This window comes from Chelon labrosus, assembly GCF_963514085.1.
Source record: "Chelon labrosus genome assembly, chromosome: 10".
Taxonomy (NCBI): Eukaryota; Metazoa; Chordata; class Actinopteri; order Mugiliformes; family Mugilidae; genus Chelon; species Chelon labrosus.
Window position 1 is genome coordinate 20336740 of NC_140360.1, and position 14220 is coordinate 20350959.

At 45.8% G+C, this 14220-nt stretch overlaps 1 protein-coding gene across 1 annotated transcript in view; it reads right to left on the minus strand.

The window, feature by feature from the left end:
- Positions 1-11853: 11853 nt before the first annotated feature.
- The window catches only part of magixb (MAGI family member, X-linked b), a gene marked incomplete at its 5' end in the record, with an annotated part of 33086 nt that continues 30719 nt past the window's right edge, over positions 11854-14220 (minus strand). Inside the window, one exon of the mRNA XM_084552736.1 lies at positions 11854-13596. Coding sequence (XP_084408862.1) covers positions 12506-13596 — 1091 coding nt within the window. The 3' untranslated portion in view covers positions 11854-12505. The remainder of the gene's footprint in view (positions 13597-14220) is intronic.

Here is a 14220-nt window from a genome sequence, read left to right on the forward strand (position 1 = left end):
TTAACTATATGTCATATGTCGTCTTCAGTACTCACCACTTTTCCCCAAACTGAATAGAAAAGACTACACGCTTGGTGACACACGAGAAAAACAACTACTGGTACCATTGGTTTTGAACGTTTCATGGATTAGCTGATAAACATAGACTATCAACAGCCTTATTCTTTCATCCACCTGATGTCACATGTTTAAACGTGATTTCCTTTTGCCTTTTCAGTGCTGGCATGATCAAAGAGGACACCAGTCTAGCACATCGAGGGCCGCGAGCGACACTTTATCGAGAAGAAGAAAATGAAGGTGTTTAAGGATGTAATCATGTAGGTGGAGCGCTCATTCGCTCGGTGCACATGATAAAAAGTTCCAGTTACGTGAGAATAAACTGTCCGTGGCCATTTTAACAGCCTAATGTGAAACAAGAGCGCCTTGTTCTTTCCTATTTATAAAAATTACACAAAGGTTACATGTCAGAGCCTGGATGGGACAAGATTTGGGCTTAATTGACAAGCTCAGACCCAACACCCCGACAAGATGTGACCTGTGTCTTCTTCCTTTGTTGTTATTAGGTCTCTGTGATGCAAAAAAACTAAATACTCGGAACAAATGAACCCGCTGACCTGTTCAGCTTCAGATGGAGATGCAGAGAGAGGCAGAGGTGCTGTTATATAAGCCTGAGCTATGCCTGTACGCACTGCCTAGATTTGTATTTTACAATATTTAACTAACGCGTCTTATAAGAGTGTCCCCAGTGAGGCGAGTGTTGACAGGCTCATCTGGAAGCTGGTTTCTCCTTCATGAGCAGTTACGACTGAATCCCTGAGCACCACAAAATAGCTGTCCTCCTCCTCCTTCTTCTACTCCTCCATGGAAAAACAAAACACACATGCTACCCACACACATTCTTAGCATGCATACGTCTCTCATTCTGTTATTAGCAGGCCCATAGTGAATAGCCCATATAATAAAGATCGCGATATGAATCAACACAAGACAGGTCGAAAGACATTAACGGGAACGGGGAGGACACAGGAAGTCCGGGCTAAAAGAAAAAGTGGTACATTCACCGTGTGAGGTGGTATTTAAAGCAGTGAGTTGACAGAGGCTGGAGGCAGGAAGAAGAGTGGGAGGAGAGAAAGCTGCATGAGAGTGGGAGTGGGTGAACACAGAGGAGGGCAAGGGTGAAAATAATCAAGAGGCGAGGAATGGGGAGGTAAGAAGGACGGTGAGGAAAATGTGAAAAATGTGGATTGACGGTTGTTGCAGGAATCAGTGTTTCCTTGAACCTGTGCGGTGGGATGGGGGTGTCAGCGCGTGGGTGGGTGTCTATGTATAGACACACGAGGAGAGTGGGAGCAGGGCTCACATGCTGCAATCACAGGAAGTCATTCCAGCTGTGCTGTTGTGGCAGGTTTGCGTTTCACGAACGCTGCCCACGGTCAGAGAGCACTGCCATTTACATCCGGGAGGAACAGAAGAGGGGGGTAATAAAAAATTCAGGCTGTCCAGTGAAACCGTGCTATGAGCTACTCCAAAGTGTGCTTTCACCATTTATTTATTTTTTTTTCACGATTGTCTATGAAATAAGAGTGTGGGAGTGCACTGCGTCATCCCACCTCCAGCGTGTGACCCGACTGACTCTCACTGACAAACAGAGATGTTTGAAAACCACACATGCCGCGTTTGTAGCCTCATGTTAAGTGTGTTTTATCCCCAACCCCCCCCCCCTCCATTCCACCAGCTCTTCCACAACCAACCCCTCCGGTTTGCCACTGCGAGCTTGAGTCTCCTGCTGCTTGGCAACAGTGCGGACTGCCTGTGTGGGCGTTTGGCATTGAGTGCCAGGCAAAAGCACTGACAAGGAGGGGCACAGTTACAGTTACGATTTAAACTACGCACACCGGGAACCTGCTGTACCCTGTGAGTTTGTGTGCACATGTGTGCGCTTGCGTACAGGTGCGCTGTGTGATTTTAACTGGATGTGATTCACCCAAATGAAGAACAATTAGACTCAATTTGAAAGTCAGATGTGGGAGCCACAGAAGGAGTAATTTAAGAAAATGATATCTATGCAGATCACCGCAGTCAGTAGCAGATCTCGGTCATAAAGGATGACTAATTGTCTGCAGTGTCAGTCCAGAGAAATAACATCCCAGCATTCTGGTGACGAGGAACCTGTAACCTGCGATAAACAAAATGTTGCAGCACTCATCTGTCTTCAGCACGTCTCCTCCATCCCCATCAAGCCGTCATTCAATCCTGCTTCTGTCTTTCACCCTGCTCCTGCTCCCACTCCTACCCTCTCTTCACTTCTTTCCATCTCTCTATTCTGTGTCTCTCGCCCACAGAGTTCTTCACAGAAGAGCTCACAGCGTTCCCACGGTAACCAGCTTCCCTATTCTGTACCACGGAACGTGTGCATGAGTGTTTGACAAACATCCCGCCTCAAAAGTGCCACTTATCCTCATTCGAACGGGAAAGACGTCGAATAAAGTCACAGTGAGAGTTGGGACAAGACTGGAGAAGTGAACCTGGCGCTGAGTCCAGTTTGAATGGCAGAGAGAGAGTGAAAGAGAGAGAGAGAGAGAGAGCTCCTGACACTGTGCTGGAGGCGGGGGCATGTTTAACCCACTGACGACAGGACGGCAGCTTAGCACTCTGCCCTCCTCAATAATGACAAAGCAAGACCCTTAATCTCTGCACTAATTTACCATGCCTGTCTTTAGGGAGCAACAGACATCTGCACACAGCTGCCATTTAAAACAAAGCAATAGACGCTGCTTGCTCTGAGGGGGGCAGGAGGAGGACGACGACGGGTGTGTTGGGATCAGGATACAGGTGAGCAATACAGAAAGGAGGCGGACAGAAATGCAATATTATAACTGTCTTGAGGACAGCTTCACAGTTTCCACAGCAACTATAGAGTATCCCTCACGGCACTGCCGCTCCAAGAACATCTCACTTCCTGTGAAAAACTTTACATCACAGCCACTCACTCGTTTCCTCGCCATTTCAAGAGAGTCTGACGGCGCGCACCAATAGATGGTGAATGAAAGCTAACCGTAGACGTGGAGGACTACAACAGGGGAGAGGTTGTGTCACCAGGAGAATAACAACATGTTGCCTGACACTCTTGTGTTTGGCATGTTGCAGAAAACTCACCAAGATTTTGTTTTATTTCCATCACAAAGCCTTTCCGTCTGCTGAGACGACATCTCCTGTTTCCGTTGCCACATCTTTTCCTATTTTTTACTGCATATGTTGCCAAAATGGGTAAAAACATCAAGATTATTGCACAGTTGAAATGTCAAAATGTGAATCTACTTGCATGTGTAATAAGGAGTCATTGGCAAGTCATTGGTCACTCTGGAGATGAAATCCAGCGGCTTATTACTCACTGGGCTAGCAATCTTTGAAAATAAGTGTCCTTGTGTATCTTATATTGCTAAATGTAAATGAATAAGATTTTAATATATTTCCTTTGTACGAACCGCATGAAGCCATGAATACTTATCGCAGTCAGAAATGGCGAGTAGAAGGCAAAAAAACACCACCCACATACAGTTACCTCCCACACACATCCATCATTTAAATTTACGTCAAGCTAAACAGCATCACGGTAGTCATTAGCGCCGTTGTGATATTTAAATTCTCTGCGAAATTAAACATTGTTTAATCCATTATGTACAAGGAAACAAAAATAGATAATTCAACAGCTGCAGGTTCTTATAGAAAGTCATGGCAAATCTGGTAGAGAACCAATTGTCTCCCATCACATCACATACACAGCACGTTAGGTGCAGGTCAGTGCAGGCTCAGCTGAGCTTACCCACACGTTTGCCTGGGGCCGGTACATTTCTTTAAGTTCTTAGTTACTGTCGGATGCTGAGCACTTGTCAAGAAGCCAGCGTGAGTAGGTATTACGAGCTCGTTATTAGAGCTGAGAAAGAATATTCAATCAGGAACAATAACTGCGTCTCGGTTAAACGCAGGAAAAGAAGCGGGTGAGCACAGAGGGGAAGAGAAGGAGAATAGCACAAAAGTAATTTCTGCAGCTTCTCTGAGTCATATCTGCAGCAGTGGGAAACAGAAACAGCGAGGGGGAGAGAGTGAGTGTACGTACGTGGGTATGTGAGAGTGAGAAAAGAGTGTGTGAGAGAGAGAGAGAAGGGGTGAGGTGGGGGGGTTGAAAAGGGAACGGGGTTAGGTGCAGTGGAAATTGGCAAAACTGAGCTCCTTCTGAAACAAAAGTCCATTAACAGTGCTCAGACACAGAACGAATGTCGGTTTCGGAGACAGCGGAGCACATGGCCTCAGCGGCCTGCGCGGAGAGAGGATCAAGGATCAAGTACAAAAAAAAGACAAGACGCAAGCACCTTCACACGGCTCTTTGGAGTTTCTCCCGCGGAGTGAAGTGAAGAAAGATAGCACAAATCCTTTTTTTCTTTTTTCTTTTTTTTTAGTTATATAATAACACTGCTCAGTATCAGCACCACTGGGGCTGTCGCCGGGGCCTCCACTGCCCCTGAGTCTCATCCTATGATTTGTACGAGCACAGCCGCACATATGCACATAATGAAGGATGTAATCTCTCACCCTGCGAGGAGTGTCACGTCATGACAGCAGGGTGACAGTAGATATATAATAATGGACATCCCAGATGATCTCTGACAGAAAAAAAAGGACCAAATAGACACACACACAGACACACACACACACACACACATATATATATATATATATGCACAGTGGTAGTTGTCACCCCTAGGCCAGTGGTAATTACACTCTGGTCACACTAATTAATCTCTCATGCACTCTCATTTCCCTCCCTCTTTCACACATTGGTTATTTGTTCACATATCTTACATAAAGATACACTCTCCCTGCCTCGCACACACGCCCGGGCTCACACAAGACTGCACTTGCACGACCTCTCCCAAAATAACAACAGCAAAAAACATCTGCCACACTCCCGGCGAGCCGCTGCGATGCCCTCGACCCCACTGCTTTCTCGAAGGAGGGACTTGAAATCTCATTTCACCCCCGAGGCCTCGGACTCCCATTGTTCACACCGCCATTAACGGCAGGAGGGGGATGAAACGGGGTAGCGTTTTGGGACAGCTGTTTGTGGAGCACCGCTGGGAGGAAGAGGAGCGGAGGAACGACTTTTTGTTTGGATGCAGCTCCTGCACGCATGGCTAATAAAGATTCAGTTTCCTTGTCTGGAATCAACAATTGCGGGTAATGCGAGGCACGGAAAGAGAGAGGGAGAGAGACGGGGCAGTGATGGGGAGTCCTGCTGCAGGAGCAAAAACTAATTGGAGAAAAACAAATGCAGCTCTCTGAGCTTTTCCCTCCTCTTGCCCAGACTCCCCTCTCATCTCTCCCTCCCTCTCTCATACACCCTGTTGACAGATGGCAAATCAGTGTGTGTGTTCCACCTTTTCTCTTTTAGACTGAGGCACGCTGAGTAAGGTCGCTCAGTCACTTTCCTCCCCCTTGTCATCGCTCTCGTCTCCCCCATCTTCCTTCTGTTTCTCCCTCTGATCAGAGCCATATTTAGAGTGAGTGTCGCGGGCCCCTGACAACGAAGAAACTCGTGTCTGTATCTGATCCATTATTAGAGGAAGAGCGTGCTGTCGCTGACCTGAGCTAATAGGCCAGTTTTGGGTTAGGCTGAGTCACAACCAGACGGGGACAATATGCCTCGACTGTGCGGGTGACTTTTTATTAAATGTGACACTTCATATGATACGCTTGTCTGAGCCTGGCTCCAAAGTCAGCAGCCACCGCTACCACAGGCAATTAACAAGGGAGGATAAGCAAGATCTACATTTGCAATTCATCGTTGCGTTTAACACCCACATAAATAACTAATACGGGCTTCTGTGTAATGACTAAGGCACCTCCGGGGGACGAGGAGCGGGGGGCCCAGAGAGGCAGACAGAGGAAGAAAAGACAACTCTGATCGATAAGGGATTTGCTCAAACGTGAATCCGTCACTGATAAGAGGATTGGGACCATAAGAAAACAGATAGCGAGCAAAATCCATTAATAACTGCGGAGATGGTTGCCGAGAAACTCATATGCACAAGAGCTGCAACAGTTTATTTCACCATGTACTTTTTCACATGAGTTGCTGCCTACTCACAGAGCTTAATGCTTCCAGAACAAAAGCCGACTCTCTCTCTCTCTCTATCTCTATGTGTGCGTGGTTAAAAGCAAGGACAGATGCACTTGCTGTTTGCCAAAGCTGTGTTTGCAGCACTCTAACTTCAGGTCGGCTTTGAGTTTGGGGGAATAATAATAAAAAAAGAAGGAAAAAAAAACATTCCATCTTTGAGGCCTATCAGCTACAGAGGAGGAAAAGAAAAACACACTTTGAGAGTGGGTGGGTTTTCATACAGGACTCTGGTCCAGAGAGTTAAGATCATCATTAAAAAAGACCTACAACCCTCCCGCCTGGATTTAAGTACTCCTTGGCATACTACCACTCCTACACAACTCACATGTTACACTCCTATCGTTGCACAAATCATGCTCTCTGCAAAATCACACGCAACATGATGAAATAGACACCTTGAGCACTTATCACTCTGCTCATAATCCTCCAGCACTCGGCACATTTCCTCACGGTGGTCCATTAAAATACCCCTTCTTAGGTTTAGTCCCATTACTGTGAGGATTATCACTGATGACTAGAAAGGCTGCCGCTTCGTACAGCCTGTCATTAAGTGGTCTTAGCGTATGAATGATTTGTTAAAGCAGGCTGTGCTTGCTATCGTTTGGAGGAGCTTGGACAAGATCACTGACATGAAGGCATAAAACCAGCAGGAGGGGCCTGTGTATCAGAGGAGAACTTACTTTCTGCGTAAGGTGGAACTGGTGTTGGTGTCTGTGCTGTCAGTGCGCTCCAGCCGATCTCTCTCTGTGGTGGAGGAGCTGCAGGAGAGGCCTCGCGTCAGCCTGGTGTGGCTTCTCCTCTCCCTGCTGGGCCCTGGGGTCGTGGCTGATCCAGATGCCACCTGAGGCGCCGAGGTGCTACCGTCCCCGGCTCCACCGCCGTGTTGGAGAGGGAGGGACAGGGGCTGGCTGTGGTTGTGGTTCTGCTCCGGGGTGTCGGATCCAGGGGTGCGTGGGCTGCGTTCCTGCCTCAGGTCCAGGTTCTCTTGGCTGACCCGGTCCAGCTGGCCCTCCAGCTCCTCGATGCGCCGGCGCTGCGTCTCCAGGAGCTTGGCCTGGCTCTCGATTATGTTGTTGAGCTCCAGGAGGTACTCCACCGCCCTGTTCGGGCTCTCTGGGCTAGTCTCCATGGTGGGAGCCTTTCCCCTTGGGGTAAGACCACCACCAGCCACAGTTTCGACCCCTTGGGGGCCGAGATCCACCCCCCCCACCAGCCCTGATGAGTTGGGGGGAGGGAGGGACCACCGAAGGCTCTGGTGAAGATTGACTATAGGCTTTGGATATTCAGATACAGGAAGTCACAAAGATGAAGAGGTTCAGAATTTCTGAATGACTACATGTCCCCAAATGTGAGGGCGAAAATGAGCATTATAGCATCTTAGTAGCCTTTGAAAACGTTGCAAAGCAAAGAAGAGAGTTCACAGCTCAGAAATAAGCTCATGACACCGTTGATTGTCTGCTTTCCTGGAATCACAGTCATTTTGAAATCAGCATGAGATGGGTCAGGAGTGTGAGTCGTCATGATTAATGTTAATTTACAAAACAAAATGATTAAAAACAGACTCAGATTAGGAGGGGAGGGAGTGACAGACATGAGTACAGTCTAACTGAAGCTTTCCAATGATCTATAATGAACTCACACTTGCCTTGGTGGCTGCATGATAATAATAATAAAAGAAAATGCTCACAAGAAGAGCATCAGTTTATCCACTGATCTTTGACCTGCTCATACTTTTGAAGCCCAATCACAAAACATCAACCACTCTTTATTCTCCTACACATACAGGGGGAAGGGGGGGTGGGGGTATTGGGGGAGGTGATGCTGGATATGATCTACCACTAATGATCAGGCGTTGTCAATCATTACATAACACAGAAAATTCTGCTCCTTCCCACGTTGAATGTCCCCGCAGTCTATCATCGTCGCCTTCAACCCATGGCTCGACGGGTCTTTAAATCACAGAAAGTGACCAGAGGTTTCTTACGAAGTTCATTCCTGAAGTCCAAATCCTCCCCCTTCTGCTCCGCTCCAAACTACATCCCGGATCCCGTGTGTTCAGGTTAGATCCCCAAGTGTGCGTCTCTGGGCTTTCTCATCCAGGAACAGCGCACAGTTTACCTCCGCGCCACGCGTCCATACAGACTGATCTTCGAGGTGAAAACTTAACGCGTCTTAAGGACCGACCCGGAATATTTTGGACTTGTCCTAAAGTCTCAACAGACTGTGACAAATCTGTAAAAACTGTACTTTTGCGTCGGCCGCTTTCGACGCTGACGTGGATTCGGTCTTAATCGATCAGGAGGCGTCCTCTCCCGCTCGTCTGAGTTGCAGCTGTGTCAGGACGGTAATCCATGCAGGCGGCTCTCATGTGAGGTGGCGCAGAAACTGAGCGGTTTCGCTTCTTGCGCGTCTGAACTGCAACGAAATCGTGCGGCTTTTCCCTCTGGAGCGCATTACTGTCAAGCGAGAGAGACTGGCGAGGGACTTCCGGACGACGCTTTCATAATAAAAGACCCACTCATGACCACAGAGTTGGTCCAGTTGAAAACAGAGAATGCATTTGCAGGAAGAAAAGATCCACAGTTTAAAAGCCAAAGGCCAAATTAATTAGTTTGATATAAAAAAAAAAAGACCAAATGCATAGAGCAAAACAATAAAGCTTGATTCAAAATGTTGTTTAGTATGGTTAGCATGTACGTACTGGTTTAACCAGGAATTCAGTCTAATTAGGTAGCACTGTTGGTGCAGGCAGATGAAGATGTAGCCTTCAGAATCACTGATCAATTTGTTTAATCCCTGGTTTAACTCCATGATGAATTTATAGCCATTTGCCAAATGGCACAAAGGAAACAGATCACTAGGTCAAGGGAGAGGCTACAATGGACAGTGGAAAAACAAGAAGAAACCAACTGAATAAGACTGTTAACGTACTGATGCAGTATAACTCATCATAACTCATCGTGCTAATACATAAAATAAAGTCATCATAGACAATACATGCAATGCTAAGTAAAACAAACAAACAAACTGGTTTGAAATCACAGTAACTATCCAATACGGAGGTGAAAACTTGTAGTAAACATGTTGAGGAATTCTGAAATCAGATAACAGCTTATTTTTGGGACCACAAGAGAAAATTATAAAAACCTGTCCGAGTTTGGCTGAATTAATCCTATATTTGTTAACCTTACAAACAATAAGAAAATAAACTGAACAACTTGCCAGATCATCAGACCATTGACCTGAGTTACCAAATGGCCAGTGTGCAAACTGTAAAAAAAATAAATAAAAATAAATTAAAACTGTAAATAGATTCTGAATTAAATATAAGACGATGAGTCAACTTTTTGTTTTAATAGACTCCATTACGTTTATGAGACATTTCCATCTTCTCCAGGCGCTGGAGACAAACGCCCATGTAAACAGTCATCCAGTAAGCTCTACTCCAGGACATTTCAGCATGATTAAATGGTAATCTGAAACGTTGTACTCACCAAGTTGCTCCCAAATCACACAGCTCACAACACTGGTCCAGTTTCCCTAACAACTCATATTTGCCGTACATGAAACAAAACAAACAACAAAAAAGAGATGACATTTTATTTTGAAAGTACAGCCAGAGCCTCTTTTGGCGTCTCGACAGCTTTACACGCGTCAGGGATCCTGTTGAGCGCCAAAATGAATCCGGGGTGCACACAGGTAGCAAAACAATGAACACTACAACACATTTAAAACAATATAAGGACCTGTTTGGTTCAAACACTTAATCTGAAGTCGTTTGAATGATTTAATCCGCTTCTTTAAATTCACATCCCTCCGCAGTTGAACGGGGAGCAGCACTAGGCCTGTTACTGCGGTGATTTTTTTTTTTTTTTTTTTTAAATTGTTAATATTATTTTTGTTCTGATATGACTTGAACAGAAGGATGCGGCTTAGGACAACGCGAGAGAAAGACAGGCCTCAGAGCGATGTTATTTTTAGGTGGTAGTGCTTAAGTGCTCATATCTGCACGGAGACGATATAAATTTATCCACTCCTCTCTCTCTCTCTCTCTCTCTCTCTGGGCTGTGATAGCAGGTGATGATGCTCTACTGTACAGCACAAGAAACTAATAATAGACCGAGCAGTGAGTCCAGCATGGGAAATGTGAACTCCGTGTTATTGCAAAAGGCTGGTTAAATAATTGATCTTGAGGGAAATGATCAGAATTTAACCTCATACAGATCTCAAGATTTTATTTATTTTTTGCACTTGTTCGAGATGTGACACATACACACATCTTGATGTCTTCTAACATCACCTGTAGTCTGTATTTTTGCTGCCATCTGCTGCCCACTACCCTTACGGTGTTCAAAGAAGCAATAACAGACGACGGGGAAATTGGTTCAGCAGTTTATTTGCAGTTTTATCAGAAGGTGTTTACAGATCAGCCATACAATCCCCTTAGGAAATGAAAGTTTTTTTGTAAAAAAAAAAAAAAGAAAAGAAAAGAAAAAGAGAGGAATATTAGCAAACCTTATAAATAACTCTTACATATAGGCTACCAAGCTACACGGTCATTGGTTGGAGAGTAACAGTACGTCCGCTTGGTCATCGTGCAGCCTTTCTGGGCTGCACAGCAATGCAAACAAACAGGGCACACCGAAGCAATTCATATCAGTTCTCTGGTTTGTTCCCGTGGGCACAGCAGAAGGACTGACTTCAGATAACAGTCTGCATCTCCGAATGCTGCCTTAAAGAATCAATACAATATTGCTTTAAATCATATGAATCCACTCTGAAATCACTCTGTGGCTTTTTTTTTCTCCCGATGGCTTTTCTAGAGCAAAGTATCCGAAAACCTGAGTATATCAAAAAAGATAATTTCATAGAAAAATAACATCTCACAGTATCCGCTTAGATTCCTGCTTTGTTTTTGTCCATAACAGAATTTCTTTAAAAAATAATAGTAATAATAATAAAGAAAGTAAAAGAGAGCAAAAAAAAAACAAAAAACAATGTGCTATTTTGCCGTCTGAGAGCTCAGACTTTTGCAGATTTCTCTCATGGATTTAGAGTAAGGGCCTTTTATTTTCCAATTTTTATTTTGGCATGACTGAAATTACTAAACGACCCACCCACCTTGAGTATTAGACACCTCAGAGCAAAGGTTTTCACAGTAAGAAAAATCCGCGGTTAGGATAAAGTGGTTTATGTTACCAAGGCAACTGTACGTGGCACAATGGGAACAGCACTCTCTAGAATCTAGACAGTGGTTTTTGTTCTGACCCCACATACACAATATTAACAGTACTCGAAATATGCACACGCCCGGGCGCATATTTTTGGCATCTTTTGCGGACTTGTGAAGTACAACACGGAGAAAGATAGAGAAAGAGAAAGAGAGAGAGAGAGAGAGAGAGACGGAGCATCCTAATCCACACTCAAGCAGCATTTTACAAAACATTCATTTATGAACAGGGCAGGTACCATATAGTTCTTAAGCCCTCACGACAGCTATGTAGGTAATAAATAATGAGTAGCTGTTATAATATATAGATATACTGCATATAATCAAAGACGTGTGTATATATATATATTTATATTTATATGACTTCCAATACAAATCCAGGCTTGGCTCCATTTATTTACAATAAGTTCTGTTCTATTTCTCTACAAATATTTACAGAATATAGATCTCACACCTGCTTTCAAAAGGGATTTGTATTATCACATTAAAATATACAGCTATATACGCGACAACATTACAAGGGGCAACTGTACAGACACTGATTCCTCTCAGACCAGAGCGACACGGTGCAGTGGAGACAGATGCCTGGTCGTCTCAGACAGTTTGCATTATTATTGCTCGGCACCTTCATGAGGTATAAGTGGATGTGTATGCACGCTTTGAACGGTAGGGGGTACTTAAGAGTGGACGCTCCGCTAACGTGGTCTGAAGAGCAGGAGGCAGGAAGTAGGTTAAACCAAGGTGACAAACCTCACTGTCCCAGAAACATCTACCACAAATGCTGCAAATGCACAGACTCTAGGAGAGGACGCTGAGGTGGAAAGTGGGGGGGAAAAAAGACGAGGACATTATGCAGAGATAAATCATTTGTTTTTGTGTTATTTACAAGTTAAAATGTGATATTAACATTTAACATCAGCCGGAGGTCAGCTGTAAAAAGGCACAAAGAATATGACTTCATACTACTGTTGATATCAAAGTGAAAACGTTGGTAGTGTGGGCAGCTGCAGAAAACAAGTTGAGGTCGAACAGTGTGAAGCTGACAGAATCTGATTCAGGGTCATTCCGCCGCTGCATGCTCAGCTTCCTGTTAAAAGTCAGGAGACGGCGCTTCTTCCTCCCCCCTGCACAGTCCTCCTCCCGGGCTGCCCGTTCCCCTGTGTGACCGGAGGCATCCTGTGCTGGCTGGGTTTGAGCCAAGGGCCCGGGAGCACCGCGGCCCTGCGCCCGCCTGCTGCTGTGGCGGCCAGAGACAGGCCTGAGATGCTGGCAGCCGACACGCTGCCGTCAGACTGGCTGTCTCCAGACTCTGACTCATCGTCCCCCAGCTGCTCTTCGGACGGAGCGGAGGTGAGGAAGGAGAAGGGCTTCCTCTGTGACACCGGGTCTATCGTGGCGACGATTGGTAAAGGTTCCTCGTTGTGCCTGATGCGTGCGTCTTTTTCATCCTCACTTGTCTCTCTGATTTCACCCCCGTCATCATTCCAGGGCCTCTCCTGCTCCCACTCACTCTCCAGCTCCTGCTCATTCCTTAGCTCCCTATACTCTGCTGCCATGTCCCAGTTTTCTTCATTCTCCACCTCCCAGATGTGTCTCGGTGTAGGAAGCTTTGGGTTAGGACTTGGAATGGGTAGGAAAACTTCATCGTCACTCTCATCTCTCTCTAAATCCACTCTTTCCTCCACATGCTCCACAATTTCTTCCAACCTCTCCTCAGCTGCAGGTACTTCTTGCTCATCCTCTTGCTCACCCTCTTGCTCAGACTCTTGCTCAGACTCTTCCTCCTCAGCCACTCTCTCCCTCTCCTCGCTCCTGCTTTTCCTACCTCTGCTTCTGCTCCTCTCCCTCTTCTTCCCCCCTTTCCTTCCCCTCACAGTCCCCTTTTCAGTGTCACTATCATCGTGTTTCCTGAGTGCATCTCTGGGTAAACTCTGAGACTCTCTTTTTCTCCTCCTCCTCCTGTCCCGGGACCTCTCTCCCCGCTCAGAGATAGGACTTTGTAAACCCGAGGGTTCTCCTTCCCCTGAACCCTGCCTCCTTCTCCTTCTCCCCTTCTCTCTCTCATTTGACCTGCTTCTCCTCTTCTGCTTGGAACTGCGCCCCCTCCGTGCGGCGGCGTCTACTGCAGCCAAACCCTGCTCCTTGGGGTGACGCAGGGTGGAGGGGGAGGTGATTCTGTGCTCACGGCCTGGACACACATAACATGGGGGAGAGGAGGAGAAAACAGACTGAATAGGCAGGTAAGAGAAAAAGAGAAGCAAAATCTCTGGCAGAGAGCGTTATGTAAGCTGTTATTAAAGAGCTCTGAAATCCAGAAAGTGTTTTTTTTTTTTTTTCTTCCATTTTCATACGCTGCATTAGGTCGGCTTGTGTAACAGCAGCTGCTTTTCTGTTTTAGTGCAGCGTTAATTAGTGAAACAAATCACATCTGACTATCAGCATTCTCTTTCACTGTGCAGTCATACCAATTTACAACACATGCTCACAAACAAGGTTGGAGAATTCTGTTTAGAGGCCGGTTTATGGGAAACTAATGTCGTTAGCTACTACATTACTAATTACGTCGATCATATTATAACGAGTAGACCCAATACAGGCTTCGTGTTATCTTTCACTAAGTGATGACAGCGGTGGTGACTGGGAAGAGGGATGTAGAGAGACAGAAAATGGGAGAACTAACAGGAACCATTACCAACCGCGTATTCTCTGTCCGTCCAATGACATAGAAGCAGGGCTCGCCCAGCTTGGAGTTGGTCATACATAGAGACAAACTGGAGAGCTCCACTGAGAGAGAAAGAGGAAAGGGGAATAG